We start from the raw sequence: 21,028 nt of genomic DNA, 5'->3' as shown, positions 1-21,028 counted from the left end.
TTATTCCTTTTTATTGTGGAATAATATTCCATTTTATGGATAGAAAATATTTTATCATTGGAGTGGTTTCTACTTTTTGGCTGTTATGAATAATGGTGCTATGAACATTTGTATACAACTTTTTATGTGGATATATGTTTTCATTTATCTTGGACATATACCTAGATTCATATGATAACTATAACTAACCATTTGAGCAACTGCCAAGCTGTTTTCCAAAGTGGCTTTACCATTTATATTCCCACCAACAGTGTACAAGAGTTCTAATTTCTGTACATCCTCACCAATACTTGTTATTAGGTTTTTTATTATCATCATGCTGGTGGGTGTGAAGTAGTATCCATTGTGGTTTTCATTTGCATTTCTCTGTTAGCTAATGTGCTTACTTTCAGTGCTTATTTGGTCACTTGTATATCTTCTTTAGTGTCTATTCAGATCCTTTGCCCATTTTTACATGGGGTTGTCTCATTATTATTGAATTATAAGAATACTTTGTATCAATATATTCTCAATATAGTCCCCTTATCAGATATATGATTTGCAAATACTTTCCCCCATTCAGTGGGTTGTCTTTTCATTTTCTTAGTATTGTCCTTTGAAGCACAGATAGTTTTTAATTTTGATGAAGTCCAATTTATCTATTTTTTCTTTTATTGCGTGTGCTTTTGGTATAATATCTAGGGACAGTATTTTATATTTTATAATCTCCCCCAAAATTTTAATATACATAAAGCACTTCATACTGCTCAGTACATTATAAGAACTCAATATTAAACTATTACTGTTAACTATTACAGAGTCCATAGTTTACTTCCAATAAATATTATTGAATTAATGCTTAGAAATTAGTCGCTAAGATTAAGAATAAAAACATTTTAAGTATTATAAGGGTAGTCTTTATGTCATAAATTTTCAGTTAAAGTTTTACCCCTACAAAATACTTTTAATTGGGATCCTTTGGAATATTGCCTTCCAGAAAGTGCTTTTTTATAAAAATAATTGTTAAAATTACCAAATGGAAAACTTCTGTGCAATATGGCAAGTTTTAGTACAAGCTACTGGTTTAGCCTTTTCCATATCATTGAAATGACTAAGGAATGTAAAAACAGGATTAAAAAAATGCGCTTGTACCAAAAACTCAGAAAAAGTGACATTCATATGACCAGAATCTTTCTGGATTACAAGAGTCAGGATTTATGAGTTTGCAATAGGTCTTTTACATAAAAACTGAACTAATCCTCTCAGTCTTTAAGTCTTCTCTAGTAGTTTCCTGTTGTTCCACTATCTATCTACCCAGTTGTTGAACCCAGGCACTGAGTCCTCTTTCCCTGAAAGCTCCTATCTCTCATTTAATCACAAAGTCCTATTGATGCTACCTCTTAAATAATAGTTAACATTTATTAAGCCCTTTCCATGTGGGAAGCTCTGTTCTGAGTGCTTTTTACAAGAGCTATCTCAACTAATCTTCACAATTGCCTTTTTAGTCAGGTAATGCTTACAGATGTGGTCTCTGAGTTACAGTGAGTTTAAATAATTTGCCCAGCCAACAGACACGTGAAAAGATGCTCAACATTGCTAATCATCAGAGAAATGACATTCAAAACCGCAACGAGATATCACCTTATACCTGTCAGAATGGCTGTCGTCAAAAAAAAAAACACAAATAGCGAATGTTGGCAAGGTTGTGGAGAAAAGGGAACCCTTGTATACTGTTGGTGGGAATGTAAATTGGTGCAGCCACTGTGGAAAACAGTATGCAGGTTCCTCAGAAACCTAAAAATGCAACTACTGTATGATCCAGCAATTCCACTCCTGGGTATATATCTGAAGAAAATGAAAACACTAATTCGAAAAGATATATGTTCATAGCAGCCTTATTTATAGTTGCCAAGATATGGACACAACTTAAGTGTCCATCAACAAATGAATGGATAAAGAAGATGTGATATATATACATATATATATATATATATATATATATATATATATATGTATACACACACACACACACACACACACACACAATGGAGTACCCACTCAGCCATAAAAAAAGAATTAAATTTTGGCGTTTGCAACAACATGGATGGACTTGGAGGGTATTATGCTTAGGTAAGTCAGAGGAAGACAAATACTGTCTGTTATCACTTATATATAGAATCTAAATAAAACAAACTAGTGAATATAACAAAAAAGAATCAGACTCACAGATACAGAGAATAAACTAGTGGTGACCAGTGGGGAGAGGGAAGGGGAGAGGAGCAAAATGGGGTAGGAGATTAAGAGGTACAAACAACTATGTATAAAATAAATAAGCTACAAGGATATATTGTACAGCACAGGGAATACAGCCAATATTTTATAAAAACTATAAATGAAGTATAATCTTTAAAAATTGTGAGTCACTATGTTGTACACCTAAGACATATAATATTGTGGATCAACTATACCTTAATTTTAAAAAAGCAGTAATAATAATTTGTCCAAGATCACCTGCTAATGAAGTCACAAAGAATCTGGCTCCTCAGCTCACACTGGTTTCTCTTCAATCAGCCTACTTGTTTCTGTTCCCCTGCTACCATCCTATTCTGGCCATTATTCTCTCTCAACTGCACTAGTGTATTAGCGGCCTCTCAAATCTGTATTTCACACTGAAGTCAGAGTCATCTTTCAAAGATATAAATCCGATCACATCACTTCCTATTTAAAATCCATTAACTGTTTTCAGGGACTTCGATGATTGGCCCTTGCCTACTTCAAGGTCTAGCTTCTTTTCCCCAAGCTCATCCCCCCTATTCCTCACCCCTCAGTTTCTCAACGCTAGGCTTAATGGACTTTTTCTTGCCCTCAACTTTCTAAGGAAAAAATCCTTCACCCCTTCCAGTCCCCTCACCTGGCTAATTCCTGTTCATCCTTTATAGCCAAGTTAAACATCATTTCCTCACAAAGGAAATGAACCCTAGATCCTAGACTCCCTTTCAGTATGTCGCCATAAAGTTCCTTTTCCTAGCAGAATATTCATGGATTTTATTTTAATATGTTTAAGGTTTGTCTTTAATAGACTATAATGTCTATGACATCAGAGACTTTATCCATTTTACTGTATTCCTAATACCTTACTTGGTGCTGGGTATATAGTATGTACTCAATACCAGTTGAATGATTTAATAAACAAAAAAATGCATACAGCACAGTGATCTTTTCAATGAAATATATAATCCAAACATCAGATGTCTTTACTTATTTTTAATGAATAACATGGATGGAAGTAAGAATTTGCACGAAAAATTCTCACAGAACACCAACATGTCACTTGTCCTAGACTTAGCATCAGCAAAAGTTGGATAAGGTAATATAACCAAAAATAACAACACTCGTGTTTACACTGTTGACCAGCTCATTGTTGAAACTGATCACTTGCATGGCCCTGTAGTGTTCTGCTTCCTGTGTCTTTCTGATCCCATCTGTTCTTCCTTTATACTCTTTTCCTCTTTCATCTCCTCTCATGAGGGCATTCTGAGCTTACTTAACCTGCTGGGTTTTTCCCTTTATAGTTGTGCTAATGGATTGATCTGTGCAAATCTTTATAAATGAACCCATACCAATCTGTGTCTTCTGTTATAGTCATACATGGAGGTAAAGCATAAAAGATGAGAACCTCTTGTGTTTTTGTTTTCAACCAAAAGCATTGTTTTGGTAAAATTTCGAATGATTTTCTTTCTAAAACATTTCTATGTTATAAAAAGACAGATAAAATAGTACTGTAGACTTGCATTGCTTACTTTGGTAATTTTGTTTTATTATCTGACGTGAGTGAACATCTATAAAATTCTCTTACAGAATCTCCATGAAATGAGTATTTTGGGAAAATCAGAATTAGAGAAAACTGTTGAACATTTGACATGTGTTAATCACCAGGTAATTTATCAAACTGAATTTGGGGTATATTTTGTTGTATGAATGACTATTTTAATTATAGTTTTAATGTACTGTATGTTTTTTTTGTTTGTTTGTTTTTCTTTATCATTTTTTTTAATTCACATCTTTATTGGAGTATAATTGCTTTACAATATTGTGTTAGTTTCTGCTCTATAACAAAGTGAATCAGCTATATGTATACATACATCCCCATATCCCCTCCCTCTTGCATCTCCTCCCACCCTCCCTATCCCACCCCTCTATGTGGTCACAAAGCACTGAGCTGGTCTCCCTGTGCTATACAGTTGCTTCCCACTAGCTATCTATTTTACATTTGGTAGTGTATATGTCCATGCCCTCTCTCACTTCATCCCAGCTTACCCTTCCCCCGCCCAGCCCCCATGTCCTCAGATCCATCTTGTACATCTGTGTCTTTATTCCGGTCCTGACTCTAGGTTCATCAGAACCATTTTTTTTTTTTTAGATTCCATATATATGTGTTAGCATATGGTATTTGTTTTTCTTTTTCTTTTTTTTATGTTTTTAAAATTAAAAAATAATATGTTAGAGAAACTGTATAACAGTGACTAGGAGTATGTACTCTGAAGGTTGACTACTTAGATTCAAATCCATCTTTGTCACCTGTTACCTGTAGGCAAGTTTCTTAAACTTTTCATCCCTTAATTTCTTTATTTGTAAGATAGAAATGGTGCTAATACTTACTTCTTAGAGTTTTTGTGAAAATTAAATGAGTTAATAGATATCAAGAACTTAGTATAGTTACTGACATATCGTAAGCACTCAGTAAGTGTTAGCTATGATTATTGTTGTTTTGCTCTTGTTTAAAAAGTCATGTAATACAGACTTAGAGTAAAAAGTGAAAATCATTTTCATTCCTTATTGCTCTCACTAGAGATAGGGCTTTTAACAAATTGGTATGTGTTCTGATAGTCTTTTTTGCTTTCTGTGTTTTGTTTTGACTAGTTTCTTTTTCCCTGTCTTCATTGTTTTTATTTGTCTGCTAATTCTATCATCTGTTTCTATCAGCTTTGGGCCACTTGATTTTTTTCCCTCTTCCTCATAGGTTGTATTTTCCTGCTTCTTTGTATGCCTGCTAACTTTAGATTGGATGTCAGACATTGTGAATTTTATTTTCTTGGTTGCTGGAGAGCTTGTATTCCTAGAAACACTCTTGAAGTTTGTTCTGGGATACGCTTAAGTCAGATGGAAGTAGCTTGTTACTTTTTGATTTTGCTTTTAAGCTTAATTAGGTGGGACTAGAATGGCATTTAGTTTCGGACTAATTTTGTTTTACTACTGAAACCAAATCTTTTTGAGTACGCTTACTACCAGTTGCCTCATGAATTATGAGGTTTTCAAATGACTGATGGGAAAAGAACCTATTCCTGGCCCTGCATGAGCCCTCAGTACTGTTCCCTCTAATTCTTTGATGGTTCTTTCCCTGGCCTTGGGTAGCTCTCTGTGAGCTGTGCTCTCCTCAGCTGAAGATTCAAGGGGCACGCTTTATAGATCTCTGGTGCTCTTACTCTGTGCAGTTCTCCTCCAGTATCCGCCCTGCGAATTCTAACGGCTTTGGCCTCCCTTGACTCTCAGTCCTGTATTCTGAACTTACGGGAATCACCAGGTCCAGCTGGTTTCTTTCCCTGTGCCACAGCTTGGAAATTCTTCAGGCAATAAACTGGAACAATTATAGGGCTCATCTCACTTGTTTCATCTCTCAGGGGTCACTATCCATCATTGCCTAATGGCCAGTGTTTTGAAAACCATTGTTCCATATGCTTTGCCCAAATTTTTAGTTATTTCAGGTAGAAGGGTCCCTGTCACTCTAGCCTGCCCAGAATCTGAAAGCAAGAATTAATGAACTGGAAAATATATCTGAAGTACTAGAAGTCATTGGAAAGAGACTAGGAGATAGAAAATATAAAATAAGCTAAAGCCTTAGAGAATAAAGTGAGAAGGTCCAACATTTATTTAGTCAAAATTCTAGGAGAATATAATAAAATATGGGAGAAGGCTGTATTTGAAGACATAATAACTGATACTTTTCTAGGTATGATAGAAAACACAGGAATCCTCTGATTCAGGATGTACAGTGAATTCTAGTAGCATGACAAATCCTAAGCAAGATAAAAAGAAAATCCATACCATTTTTGTAGCAATAAATAATACAAGATACCTATGTATAATTTTGCAGGATCTTAATAGAAAACATTTTGCATCCTTACTGAAAGACATTAAGGAAGACCTAAATAAGTGGAGAGATATATCCAATTTATTAAAAAGGTGACAGATATTATGTTTATAAAATAATGTAAATTCTTGCCAAATTCATCTGTAGAGTTGTAGTTTCAGCTGAAATCCCAAGAAGATGGCTGGGTGGGTGGATGTGTGTGAGAGTGAACACTGACAATAGATTTTAAAATTTACATGGAAGCAAAGAGCCAAGAATCACAAAGAAATTTTAAAGAAGAACGTGGTGTGGAACTTGTCTTACTAGATATAAAGGCTTTAGAGTCATTAATTAAGATAGGGTGGTAGTGCTCAGGGATTAAGAGAGTGATAAAACCCAGTAGAGAGCAAACCCACAAAATTGTATCTGGGACAATTGTTCATATATATGTATATGAAAAAGTAATTGGGGACTTCCCCCGTGGTCCAGTGGGAAAGACTCTGCACTCCCAATGAAGAGGGCCCAGGTTTGATCCCTGGTCAGGAAACTAGATCACACACGCATGCCGTAACTAAGAGTCTGCATGCCGCAACTAAAAGATCCCACATGCCGCAATGAAGATCTCGTGTGCTGCACCTAAGACCCAGCACAGTCTAGCTAGATGGATGGATGGATGGATGGATGGATGGATGGATGGATGGATGAATGGATAGGTAGATAGATAGCTAGCTAGCTAGATAGATATTTTTTTAAATAAAAAATAAAAGAGAATTGGATCCTACCTAAAATATACCAGACCCAAAAATCAGTTCAAGGTTACTTGCAACCTTGAATGTTCAAGAAATAGCTACAAATTTTAGAAGAAAATACAAGAGAAAAATCTTTTTTACCTTGACAAAATAATAATAATAGCAATCATTTATATAGCATTTACTGTGTGTCAGGTACTATTCTCAACATTTTGTATATATTTATGTATATAATTTTAATTCTTACAACAACCATAAGAAGTAAATGCTAATATTATCCTTATTTCACAGATAAAGAAACAGAGGGGAAGCTTGCCCAAGATCACACAGCTAGCAGGTGTCAGGTGCCAGTGTTTGCTCCTAAACAAGACACAAATAAGTTTATTTCTTTAAAGAAAACATAGATAAATAGGACCACATTGACAAGAACATCTTTGTTTATCAAATTGCCATAAATTGAAAAGACAAGCCAATAATGCAGAGAACAACTTACTATACATTTAACCTAAAAAAACCTCAACAGAAGATGTGAATTGACACTTCATGGCAGAAGAAATTATAAATGGTTAATAAATATAAAAAGATGTTCTACCTCAATAAGAGGGAAAATACCAATTACAACCACAGCAAAATCATTTCACATCCATCAGAAATTAACAAGTTATAGCTAGTATTATTAGTTTTGTGAAGCTTCTGGGAGTGCAAACTGGTGGTACCTCTTTGGAGAATAATTTGGCATTGTTCTAGGTTAGCAAAGGCATACTCTATTAGCCAGCAAATACATTTCTAGATATGAACCCTGGATCAAAGTCAATAAACTATGGCCTCTAGACCACATCTGGTCTCCAGTCTGTTTTTGTAATAAAGTTTTTATTGGAACACAGCCATGCTTATTTGTTAATACATTGTTTATGGCTGTGTCTTTGTTACAGTAGAGTAGTGGCAAAGGACCATATGGCTCACAAAACCTAAAATGTTTACTCTCTGACAGAAAAAAGAAAACAATCTGGATGTCAGTTGTGAGGAAAATAAACAGTGGTACGTCATACAATGGCATGTTACAGAGCAACAAAAATGAATGAATAATAGCTACAAACATCAACATGCATGAATCTTGCAAATATGATGTTGAAGAAAACATGCAGTATGATTCTGCTTATGTAAAGTTGAAAAACATGCTAACCTAAACTGTAAATTGTTTGGAGATTCATACAAATGTGGTGTGCTAAGGAAAAGCAAGAAATGAGAAACAGAAGACTCAGGTTAGTGGATACTGTGGGCAGGAGTTAGAGGATGTCACTGGAGACTGCTCACAGTAGTGTCAAAGGTTCAGGTAATATTTTTTAAGCCAGGTGATGGGTACACAAACGTTCCTGTTTTTAGTCTTTATACCACACATGTACTCTTGTTTGAACAAGAATTCTGGAAGATTTTTAGTGCAAAAAAATTTTTTTTTCCTTTCCCACCTCCATATCCCACAAATTACCATCCACAACTCTCTTTCCTGGTGTTTACTTCCCTGTTTCTAAATAATGTGCTCGTGCTATTTAGTCTTTATTGATTTAAGGTTATTTAGTGAGTCTCCGTGATGGTAGATGATGGATTAGCACTCCCCTTTTCTTCCCCCATTACATAGTTTAATTACATATTTTGCTCACTTAAGTAGTTATTGTTTATATTACCAAGACTTCTCGTGGTTTACGGCTCAGCCAAGTGGGACAGTACTACTCTTACCTTTTTTCTTGTAGACCATTTTCCTGGAGTTAATAATTGCTTTTGTTTTGTTTTGTTTCATTTTGTTTTTTGTTACTTTTCTGTTTTTCATTGCTAATTTTTATCAAGAACTCCATCTCTGCCACATGCCTTTCAATATTTTTTGAGTTTTCAAACTTAACCAGTTCTGGTCTTTTTCCCCCTTTTTCCTCCTTCTTGAGCTTTCTGTCTTGATTCATTATGGGCTATGTCTCTCCATAGCTGTCCTCATAAGACTTTCCCTGTCCCCCTCTCCTGTGTTGAACCTCATGTTTTCTTCTTTTCTTTGTTCCTTCATTATGGTATAGCATCTTCTCCAGCAGTTTCCTGAAAAAGAATACACGGGAGGAAATTTTTTTGGTACTCTACTTGTCTGAAAATGTCTTTATTGAACTTTTATAATTTATGATTTGGCTTAGGCATGTGGCAGTCCAGATTGGAAAATTATTTTCACTAAAAATTTTGAATACTGTTCTCCATTGGTCTTTCAACTTTCTTTGAGATGTCTGATGCTATTCTTTTCTGAGTCCTCTGTACATGACATGTTTTTATTTCTGAAAGGATTTGGGGTTTTCTCTTTATCTTATGTCTTCAATTTACTATACTCTTCTGTTTTCTCTCTCTGGAGCTTTATTTGTTGGTTTTAGACTTCCTAAAGAGATCTAATATTCTTATCCTTTCTCCTTTATTTTCTCTTTGACTTTTTGTTGAACTTTCTGGGAGATTGCCTCAACTTTGTCTTTTAGCCCTTCTATTGATTTTTTAAATATATTTGATTTCCAAGAGAACTTTCTAGAAAGAGATAACTGGGGTATGAGTGTCCCAGTATATAGACTTGCAGCCAATCTCCTTGTTCAGTTCTCTTTGTGACCCCCCCCTCACGGCTTCATGCCTCCACGTGTTGAGCTTCTTCAGGCTAAGTCAACTGGCTGCGCTCATTGGTATTCCCTACTGTGGCCATTTTAGGTCAGTGATTCTCTACTGGGGCCAGTTCTGCCTCCTAAGAGATATTTGGCAATATCTGGAGAATTTTTGTCTGTCACAATTAGGGGAAAAAGTACTTATTGTATCTGGTAAGCAGAAGGCAGGGATGTTGCTAAACGTCCTACAGTGCACAGGACGGCCCTCACAACAAACAATTATCTGGCCTCAAAGGTCGTTAGTTCCTAGGTTCAGACCCTGCTTTAGATTGTATATATCTTTCTTCCACTCTGAACCACTCTCTGCTCTGTCTTCCACAAGTTTTTGAAGTCACTTGTTCACCCTTGTTTTCCCTCTTGTTCTCTCTGTCCTTATGAGTATATAACCTTATTTCTTTACTGTCATTTTAGCACTGTTTCCAGAAGAAGGGTGTTAAAAATGTGTGTGGTCAGTCTACAGTTTCAACTGGAAGACTGAAATTTATCACTAATGTTTCTTGGTTTTGAATTTTGTATATAGATCATTATTGCATCTGGAGTTTATTTTTGTACGTAAAATAAAATAGAATCTAGCTAATTTTTTGTCTTCAATGAGTGGCTATCCCAGCTCTATTTTTAAAAAGTTTATTCTTTTCCCACTTTCTTAAAATGCTGCCTTTTCTAAACTTACATCTGTGATGTATCTGCTTATCCATATGTGAAATCCATACTGTCTTAATTATAGTAGCTTTTTCATTTATTTTGATATCTCATAAAGCAAGCCTAACTGCAGTCTTCCTCCCGCCCCCCATTTTTACTGTTTTTTCTTAACTTTCTTTTTTCCTAAATAAATTTTAGAATGAAATCTGAGTCACCCATCTAATTTTAAAAAGGTTGTGTCAGGATTCTTACTGAAATTTTATTGAATTTACAATTATTTCAGGAAATTTTAATCCCTTTCCAATATTGTGTTCCCATTCAGAAATATGGTGTGTCTTCACATTGTCAGGTTGTGTTTTATGCTCTTCAGGAACATGTTACAGGTTCCTCATGTAAATCTTGTCCATTTTGTGTTTGGGTTACGGTATTTTCTGCTCTGATCTTTCTTCAGTTCAGTCCTAGCTACATTTTTTTTTAGAAATTTCTCAAAATTTTGGCCTGCTAGTGGTTTCCCTTCATTGCTGTTATGGATACATTCTTTTCTTCCTTTCTTGCCTTTCTTTTTTGGTATCTTTTCTTTGATTTCAATGATACTGAAGAGGAGAGAGAGAAAAATGTGTTTGCCTATTCTGACATCTAGAACCTAAAGTGTACACGTGACTTTTAAAGTATTTTTAAATAAATCTAATTTATTTCCTTAGTTTTCTTCCAGAGTGCTTAAGGAAAAGAAACTGAGACATATACCTATTAATTTTTAAAATTTAATTATAGCTTGAAAACGAAAAATGTGAATTAAAGTCTAAAATGTTAAAAATGAAAGAAACAATAGAGTCTTTAGAGAAAAAAGTAAAACTCCAAGCTCAAAAACTTAGCCATGTGGCTGGTGACTCATCTCATCAGAAAACAGAGATGAACTCACTTAGGTAAGTTTATTGGAAGTTTCATTTCTCTTCTGGGAACAAGCTTGTTGCTATATAAGGTTCATAATGGTGGCATTTTGAACTAGGCCTTTGAAAAGCAGTAGTTCTCAAAGTTGGCTTTGCAGCAGAATCACTTGGGTAGCTTTTGTAAAGTATGGATTTAGGGACTGATCTCTGGAGGTTCCTGTTCACTGAGTGAATCTGGGTAAGTTTTGAGTATCTGTACTTCTAAAGACTTTCATAGCTTGATATGATTGCAGGCAAATTTTTGTACCTACCTCCTTCTGAAATCTCCCTAACAGATACAGGTGTACTTTGTTTTATTGTGCTTCAATTTATTGTGCTTTGCAGATGTTGTGTTTTTTACAAATTGAAGGTTTTTGGCAAACCTGCATCAAGCAAGTTTATTGGTGCCGTATTTCCAACAGCATTTGCTCACTTCATGTTTCTGTGTCACATTTTGGTAATTCTTGCAATATTTCAGACTTTTTCGTAATTATTATATTTGTTATGATGATCTGTGATCAGTGAGCTTTGACTATTACTACAACTCACTGAGGGCTCAGATGATGGTTACTATTTTATAGAAATAAGGTTTTTTAAATTAAGGTGTGTGCATCGTTTTTTTCAGACATAATGCTATTGCACACCTAATAGACTACAGTATAGTACAGACATAACTTTCATTTGTTTATTTTTTTAATGGCTTTGAATTTTTAATTTAATATTTTTTATTGAAGTATAGTTGTTTACAATGCTGTGTTAGTTTCTGGTGTACAGCAAAGTGATTCACTAATACATATATGCATATATATATATATTTATATATATACACACATATATACTTTTTCATATTCTTTCCATTATGTTTTGTAACAAGATAGTGATTATAGTTCTCTGTGCTATACAGTAGGACCTTGTTGTTTATTTTATATATAGTAGTTTGTATCTGCTATTCCCAAACTCCTAATTTACCCCTTCCCCCTTCCCCCTTCCCCTTTGTTAACCGTAAGTTTGTTTTTTATGTTTGTGAGTATTAAACATAATTTTATATGCCCTGGGAAACCAAATAATCCACATGATACACTTTATTGCCATATTTTCTTTACTGTGGTGGTCTGGAACCAAACCCACAATATCTCCAAGGTATGCCTGTACTTCAGATTATTTGTACTCTTTAGTGTAGAATTGCTGGAAATTACAGAGTTTTTTGCTACCTATGTCATTGTTCTTCTCGTTCTTCTTTCAAAGAAATGTAAAATCAGAATATTTATATACAGAGTCTAAAAGGTGATGTGTCTGAAAAATGGTAAAAAAAGTCAGTATGGCCCAAGTAGGCTGTATCTACAGGTTGAAGTCAGGTAATAAAGAACTTGGTATGATAACCAAGAGTGTCTGGATTTTATCTTATAAACATGGAGAACAAACAAATTTTTAACCAAGGGGGTGACTTCCTACCATGCCTCTTAGGAAGTGAACTCTCACAAAAATAGGGAAGGTGAATTTGGAGTCTTAAGAGACTGATGGCAGACAATGGAGACAATGTGTCTGGAGTGAAACAGTGGCAATGAACTTGGAGAACAGTGGCGAGATTTAGGAAACATTTGTTACACAAAATCAAAACAAACTATGTAATAAGACCAAGAACTGGCTGTTTGTCTGTTTAATTAAGGAATACTGTTTAGGAAGAACTAAGGTAGAAGCTTCTTTTTCCGTTTTTTTTTTTTTTTCCTTGCAAGGCACTACATACATCCTATGAAGGAGAGCTACCTGAATGGAATGGCCTCTCCCCCTCTGGTTCATGTCTATCTATGTTCAACTCCAAAGTACAAATACCATGGTATATTTCTGTCACCCAGAATTACTAGTCTACCCTTTTCCGTTTTGTGTCCAGATGATTGGAGCTGCATTTAGTCCATTTTGCTTTTTCCTTCAAACTATAGCTATAACTTCCCTTTCCTTCCCTCATAGGATACCCTTTCCAGTCTTATAAGACAGAGCTTTCAGTGCCCTCCCTTGGATCCCCTACAGTGCAGCTCCTTGGGCGTTTTCTCCACTATACTAATACCCTTTTCTCTTACCCAGCCTCCTACTTCCCTCACCTAGGAATAATCCAGTCACTGTTATAGGAATGGGTTGTGGAGAATTTTCTCTTTACCTTGTTATAGGAATGGGTTGTGGAGAATTTTCTCTTTACCTTTGTTTGTCTGTAAACAGAGACAGGTAATAATGGGGGGATTGCAGGATTCCATAACTTTTTTTGCTCTGACAAATATCAGACTTGTCTCTGAGGAAGGTGTGTCAGTCACATTCTCCATATCAGTATACATCAGTAAACATTAGAACTATGAGTTCAAGCTGTCAGATTCACATCCAAAGCTGAACCCAATACAAACATAATACCAAGAACTGTATGGAAATGAAGTCGCCTTGTCCAAACCTCATGCAACTTTTGATATGTTTAATAGAGATCTTGCTGTCGCTTTAATCACATCAAGTTCTGTTTCCCTTAACATGAAGACATTTAAGAAGCTGATACTCAGATAGATAAAGCATATATTCCTTTTCATCCACCTGGTGGGCCCATTTTCTCTTTCCCTTCATGAGTTAGGCATTTTTCATCAAATTTCAGTGCCACCAAACAGTCTTTTCTATATCAAGCACAGTCTCTAATTGTCCAAATAGAGGATCTTTGGTCTAGTCTCTTGGTGCAGCAGCAGAGGACAATAGCCTTAATCCTCACCACTGCTAGCTATGAGCCTCTAAACATTTAGATTTCTGCAGCTGAAAATACCGTCAGACTGTTTTCATTTCACCTTAGTCTTCAGTTATTCTGTGTACCTTCTTTAAAACTAGAGGGTTATGTACTTATCCAGGATCAAATAAATGCATTAGCTGATTTTCCTGGGAAGAGCCCATAAGCTCTAGTTAGAGTTATTATTATGGCAATAAGTATCAGCTTTTATAGTAGAGTGTGTTTGTATATTCAGAAAACCAAATATAACTGGTCTCCTTTGAGAAGTATTTATTTGTTAAGGGAATTGAGAACCATTTTAGATAAGGCTCATAGATTCCTTAGGATGCCTAAGAATTATCTTCTGGGCATGTCTAACATTTTTTTCTACCAAGACAGGAAGAGGAGCCAGGGCCCTAAGTAAAGACAGCTGAGCTCATGGAACTGGACTTAGAAGGGCCAAGGGACCTAGGACCACCAGATATAAATCATCATCCTTTTGCAGAAATGTGACAGAAAAGCCAGTCCTTATCCCTATTCCCCTCTCTCAGTTATCAAGAGATGATACTTTCTCAGTTAGTGGTGGTCATAACCATAGAGTCTTGAAGACATCTGAAATAAAACAGGGATACCAAAAAAAAATCCAGCGTTACTGGGCTTCCCTGGTGGCGTAGTGGTTAAGAATCCGCCTGCCAGTGCAGGAGACACAGGTTCGAGCCCTGGTCCGGGAAGATCCCACATAACGCAGAGCAACTAAGCCCATGCACCACAACTACTGGGCCTGCACTCTAGAGCCTGCAAGCCACAACTACTGAAGCCCATGCGCCTAAAGCCCATGCTCCGCAACAAGAGAAGCCACTGCAATGAGAAGCCTGCTCACCGCAATGAAGAGTAGCCCCGCTCTCTGCAACTAAGAAAGCCCATGGGCAGCAACAAAGACCCAACGCAGCCAAAAATTAATTAATTAAAAAAAAAACAGGGATACCATATCAATCTCTCTTTCTTCTAAGAGGCCATTAAAATTCCAAACCTATGCCTCTTAGATAGAGCTTCAGCTCCATTTTACAACTTGAACACTTCTTATGAATAAAGGACCCTTTATGATGCTGTCTTTGTTTAAAATATACTCTATCATGAAGAGAAGTAATTACTTTTGCCCCCTAAGATGAGAGCATGTATACATCCATGTACTGTAATAAAACTCAGGAATTTGAGGCTCAGAGAGATGGTCTTATCCAGCCACATGGCTGGTAAGTGGAGAGCTAGAATTTTGATTCTAAGTTTTATTGCTTCACTCTCTGGTGGGAAGTCATCACTTCCCTTTGCTTTTTGCTTATAGCACTTTCGAAGCTAAGAAATTAGCTCATCCTAGCAACTTACTTCTCAACAGGTTCTCAAATTTTCCTTTCCAAACACCATGATGACAAATAATATGATAGTCACTCAACTGTTCTTTCCTATGAACTTTATACCTCAGTTCTTTCGTTAAGAAGACCTTTATCTTAGCAGCAATCCTTCTGTCAGAAGGTTACTGCCGAGGTCTGTGTGGAATCTCTATTATTCCCTTGCCTGCCTGCACTAGAATATGAAAAGGCAAAGCTATTTTTAAGACTCACTAAGGGCCTCCTTTATATGTATAATCAATCAAGATGTTATCCTGCCTTCATTTATCAACCCTACTTTCATTAGGAATTAACCCTGCTAATGAACTTAGATGTAAAAAAATCTTTACATTTCTACTTAGGATTTCAAGCACTGCCAACTACTCAGTGTCCTTCAGTAGGAACTCTGGGAGCCATTCCAGTTTTGAAAGGATTCTTTATAGCTTACTGGCAGACATTTTCCCTTCCACACGGAAGATGTCCTGTGCTCTTCGTAGTAGGCAGTGTGATGTAGTAGAAAAACATTGATATCAGGGTAGACTAAACTGGATTTATATATTTTCTTTGCCTTAATAGCTTTGCCATCTTGAACAAGTTATTATTTGTTTCTATAATATCAAGATAATGGTTCTAATTATGGAACTGTCCTAGGAATAAATGAGGTAATGTCTGTAAATTATCAGTACAGTGAATATTAGCTTTCTTTTTTCTCCACTCCGTGTAGTTATATCCCTCAGAGTAATAGTTGTAGCTTTTACAAGCAGCTTGAATACAGTGAGTCACCTGGACCTCACAGATGATTTTATGAAGTAAAATTGCTTGAACCGAGAGTCTTTCTGACTAGGTTTTATTTGGTTGTGCAATTCTAAAGAAGTCAGCCTCACCTTGACTTCCCTCGCTGCCTCTGGGTCATCATTCATTTGCTATTAGAGCAGTCAGGGTCATGTCTTTTGTGTTTCAGAATATCTCAGTGTTGCATGTAAAACTTTTTCATTTCTGTGGGAGGTGTCCCATCTTACTAGTGGTTTCAGAATCCAACCTCCTCCCTATTAGGCAATTCTAAACTAAGCCACCTTTAGTATCTTCTACTATCTCATCTTCAAACAAACCCTAAAAGGAACCTGTGGAAGTCCCCAATAAATAGCCTAATGTGAGAGCCATGTTTTTCCAGCAAGGCCAGACTAAGAATTCCTAGGCCAGGACTAAAAGCTTCCAAAGACCCTAGATGACATGAGAGCAAATTCTTGTTACTTCTGAAAAAAAATTAATCTTACTGATCAGTAAGGGATTCGTCTGAAATTGTCTTTATTTTTGCTGTATGTCTTTTTTTTTGCTCCCTGAAACCAATCTTTAGTCTTAAATCCTCATTGCACTACAGTTAATACCTATTTCCCTGTTTACTGTGACCTCCCGTTGACTACCTATCAAAAAAAGTCAGAATGGGAAGCAGAATTCAAAGCTTGCTGGTCAGGATGGTCAGGATGTTGAAGTGCTAGGCCATTCTGTAAAAGCAAGACTTTTCCTTTGCCTTGACTATTGAAAATAGATTTTAAGAGAAAGAGGGCTGTGATTAGGAAACGGAGAAAAGCTTTAAAACTACTAGGAAGCCTCTAGAAAAAAGTATACAATTAATTTGATTTTTACACTGTATTATTTTGAGGAAGATGGAACAGTTTTGAAGAAAGGAATAATATATATAGTATAATGCCATTGATTATACTGGAAGAGCTTTAAAATAAGGAATAAAAGAAACTTTAAAAATAAAAATATTTTTTAAGATCTTTCATTTAAAAAAAATTATTTCTACCAGAGATAAAGAATACCATTTGTTTTTGTCCACTGACTCTTTAGGCTAGTAAATGAGCAGCTACAGCGGTCACTTGAGGACCATCAGCACCAACTTTCCATGAAAAGAAGTGAACTTGAATCAGCACAAGCACAAGTTAAAATACTGGAGGAAAAAATAGGTAAGTGTTCTTCAATTTTGTTTTTGCAATCCTAATTTACTTTGTCTAACAAACATTTCTTTTTCATTTATAGATAAACTACACTTCAAGATGACTTCACAGAATGAAGAGGCTCATGTAATGAAAAAGACCATTGGTGTTATTGATAAAGAAAAAGACATTCTTCAGGAGACTGTAGATGAGAAGACAGAAAAGATTGCAAACTTGCATGAAAACCTAGCTAATAAAGTATGTGACTGTTAAGTAATGTTATCCAGCATCTGAACAGAAAAGCTTATTTTATTCTCTGTTTTAGATATGCAGTTCTTATTGCCTGTGTACAAGCTCCTAAGACCCAAAGCCATATCTTCTAATGTGTTTAAATTTCATTTTATACCAATAATTTGAATCTTTAAAAGTTCTATTTCTAGAAGACAGTTTTATCATATATGATTATAGCAAACTCAAGGAACAATTCAAATTCTTAGTGAGTAGAAATATGCCAATATATGAAATATAATTGGTACATGGAAATATGTTTACTTGGAGGTTTCTTTTATAATATAATTTATATAATTGGATTTAAACTATATAAATGTGACATTGTATCAATTCAAATGAAGACATTTCTATATGAATGGTTTAGAATCTTACATATTTTTATAATTTCTATAGGAAAAAGCTATTACTCAGATGAAGATAACAGTCTCAGAGTATGAATCTTCTATGAAGTAAGTAATCAATGGAACGGCATCCAGTTTTGTTTTGTTTTGTTTTGTTTTTGCGGTACGCGGGCCTCTCACTGTTGTGGCCTCTCCCATTGCGGAGCACAGCCTCCAGACGCGCAGGCTCAGTGGCCATGGCTCACGGGCCCAGCCGCTCCGCGGCATGTGGGATCTTCCCGGACCGGGACACGAACCCGTGTCCCCTGCATCGGCAGGCGGACTCTCAACTACTGCGCCACCAGGGAAGCCCCGGCATCCAGGTTTTTTTAGAAATTTTCAGTGAATGCAGCTTTATCTATTTGAATAGCAATCTGGCAATAGGAAAATTTCTTTTTCTATTTTCCTATTTTTATCAGTAGCAGTTATTTTCTCAGTCTCCTGCATGGAAATGTTATCCTCTTTAACTTTCTTCCCTCCTCTGTCATCCACATCTAAACAATTATGTCTTATTAATTATTCTTTTACATACCTACTTGCTCCTTATTTCTACTGTAATTACCCTGTGCAGGCCCTAATCATTAAAACTTAGATTACCCTAGTAGCCAGTGTTTAATTTATTCCACATCTAAACCTTTTTGAACATTGTTACAAGACTTTACATTTTATGTCTGGTCTCTACTTCAAGACGAAAGTCACTAATTGTATTTATTTTATACACCCTTACATATTATATAATAGTGGGGACTTAAACATTAAATAAGTGTTTGCCAATTAAATCGTTTATGTTCTCCTAACACTTGAAAGTCTTCTGTTTTTACTTGACTTTTGGAATAATAAATTTATTTTATGACTTTATTTGCACATAATGATTGGTAGAGATCTAAAATATCTGCTTCACCTAATTAATCAGTATCTTAATGCAGTAGTTGTAATTTCTTTTTTTAAATTTTATTGCAGTATGGTTGATTTATAATGTGTTAATTTCTGCTATACAGCAAAATGATTCAGTTATATATATATATTCTTTATCATATTATTTTCCATTATGTTTTTTTTGTTTTTTTGGCTGCATTGGGTCTTCGTTGCTGCGCGCAGGCTTTCTCTAGTTGCGGTGAGCGGGGGTTACTCTTCGTTGGCGGTGCGCAGGCTTCTCATTGTGGTGGCTTCTGTTGTTGTGGAGCACAGGCTCTAGGTGCACGGGCTTTAGTAGTTGCAGTGCGTAGGCTCTAGGGCACGCAGGCTTCAGTAGTTGTGGCACGTGGGCTCTGGAGCGCAGGCTCAATAGTTGTGGGACACGAGCGTAGTTGTTCTGAGGCATGTGGGATCTTCCCGGACCAGGGATTGAACCTGTGTCCCCTGCATTGGCAGGCAGGTTCTTAACCACTGCACCACCAGGGAAGTCTCCCATTATGGTTATTATAGGATATTGAACATAGTTCCCTGTGTTATATAGTAGGACTTGTTGTTTATCCATTCTGTAATACTAGTTTGCATCTGCTAATCCCAAACTCCCAATCCTTTCCTCCTCCAGCCCCCTCCCCATTGGCAACCACAATCTCTGTTTGTGAGTCTGTTTCTTCGATATGTTCCTTTGTGTCATATTTTAGATTCCACATATAAGTGATACCATATGGTATTTGTCTTTCTCTTTCTGACTTATTCGTTTAGTATGATAATCTCTAGGTCCCTCCATGTTGCTGCAAATGGCTTTATTTCATTCTTTTTAATGGCTGAGTAGTATTCCATTGTATATATGTACCACATCTTCTTTATAGATTTCACTGTCAGTGGACATTTAGGTTGCTTCCATGTCTTGGCTATTGTAAATAATGCTGCTATGAACATAGGGGCGTGTGTATCTTTTCAAATTATAGTTTTGTCTGGGTATAGGCCCAGGAGTGGGATTGCTGGATCATATGGTAACTCTCTTTTTTAAGGAACCTCCATACTGTTCTCCATAGTGGCTGTATCAATTTAGATTCCCACCAACAGTGTAGGAGGGTTCCCTTTTCTCCACACCCTCTCCAGCATTTGTTATTTGTAGACTTTTTTTTCTTTTTTGCGGTACGCGGGCCTCTCACTGTTGTGGCCTCTCCCGTTCTGGAGCACAGGCCCAGACGCACAGGCTCAGCGGCCGTGGCTCACGGGCCCAGCTGCTCCGCGGTATGTGGGATCCTCCCGGACCGGGGCACGAACCTGTGTCCCCTGCATCGGCAGGCGGACTCTCAACCACTGTGCCACCAGGGAAGCCCTATTTGTAGACTTTTTAATGTTTGCCATTCTGACTGGTGTGAGGTGGTACCTCATTGTAGTTTTGATTTGCATTTCTCTAATAATTAGCAATGTTGAGCATCTTTTCATGTGCCTATTGGCCATCTGCGTTTCTTCTTTGGAGAAATGTCCATTTAGGTCTTCTGTCCAGTTTTTACTTGGGTTGTTTGTTTTTTTGTTATTGAGTTGTGTGAGCTGTTGGTATACACCCTTGTTGGTTACATCATTTACAAATATTTTCTCCCAGTCCATAGGTTGAGTAGTTGTAATTTCTTGCATTCCTAGTATACTTAAATCAGAGTACAACAGTTAAATGAACTAAATTTTCCAAAAAGCTTTCTTTATTATTGCTATACCACCCATGTAACAGCCACCTAAAGGAAACATTGATTAATCGGGACCGTGAGATAAGCAGCCTCCGGCGCCAGCTTGATGCAGCTCACAAGGAACTTGATGAAGTAGGAAGATCTAAAGAAATGTCTTTTAAGGAAAACAGAAGATTACAGGATGATCTGGCTACAGTGGCAAGAGAAAACCAGGTATGAGCATAAAGCATAAACTTTGATAGTTTTATAGTATACAGTTATACAATGTATTCGTTGTTTGCTAAATTTTAAAGCTTTAAATATGCTTTCTAAATTTTAATTATATAAATATCAACAACAAAAGAAATAATTCTTTAAGGAGAATAGTGTTTATAAGGGTATTTTAAAATGTGGTTTAGAATGCTGCGGTATATTACAGGGTGTGTAATGGGTACAACTGTAGTCCCCTCACCATTGTGGTCTTTGTTGCAAGGAATCCTGAAGCTGGGAGCATGGTGTTCTCTATGGCAGAAATCGGTGTTACTCTACTGGGTGAGGACCTCAGCATCACTCCCAGGGCAAAGTTGCTGTGTTTTAAAGACCCATGATAGATTTTAATTATTCGTACTTACTTCCAGT

The 21,028-nt window shown here is 36.3% G+C and overlaps 1 protein-coding gene across 1 annotated transcript in view; it reads left to right on the top strand.

Moving 5' to 3' along the window:
* The window catches only part of CEP135 (centrosomal protein 135), an 89,289-nt gene that overhangs the window by 48,860 nt on the left and 19,401 nt on the right, over positions 1 to 21,028 (top strand). Inside the window, exons 14-19 of the mRNA XM_060012486.1 lie at positions 3,838 to 3,915; positions 10,938 to 11,089; positions 17,054 to 17,169; positions 17,243 to 17,397; positions 17,824 to 17,879; positions 20,455 to 20,623. Coding sequence (XP_059868469.1) covers positions 3,838 to 3,915; positions 10,938 to 11,089; positions 17,054 to 17,169; positions 17,243 to 17,397; positions 17,824 to 17,879; positions 20,455 to 20,623 — 726 coding nt within the window. The remainder of the gene's footprint in view (positions 1 to 3,837; positions 3,916 to 10,937; positions 11,090 to 17,053; positions 17,170 to 17,242; positions 17,398 to 17,823; positions 17,880 to 20,454; positions 20,624 to 21,028) is intronic.

This window comes from Delphinus delphis, chromosome 5, assembly GCF_949987515.2.
Source record: "Delphinus delphis chromosome 5, mDelDel1.2, whole genome shotgun sequence".
NCBI classification, from domain to species: Eukaryota; Metazoa; Chordata; class Mammalia; order Artiodactyla; family Delphinidae; genus Delphinus; species Delphinus delphis.
The sequence above is the reverse complement of the archived record's forward strand: the minus strand, read 5'-3'. Positions and strand labels throughout refer to the sequence as shown.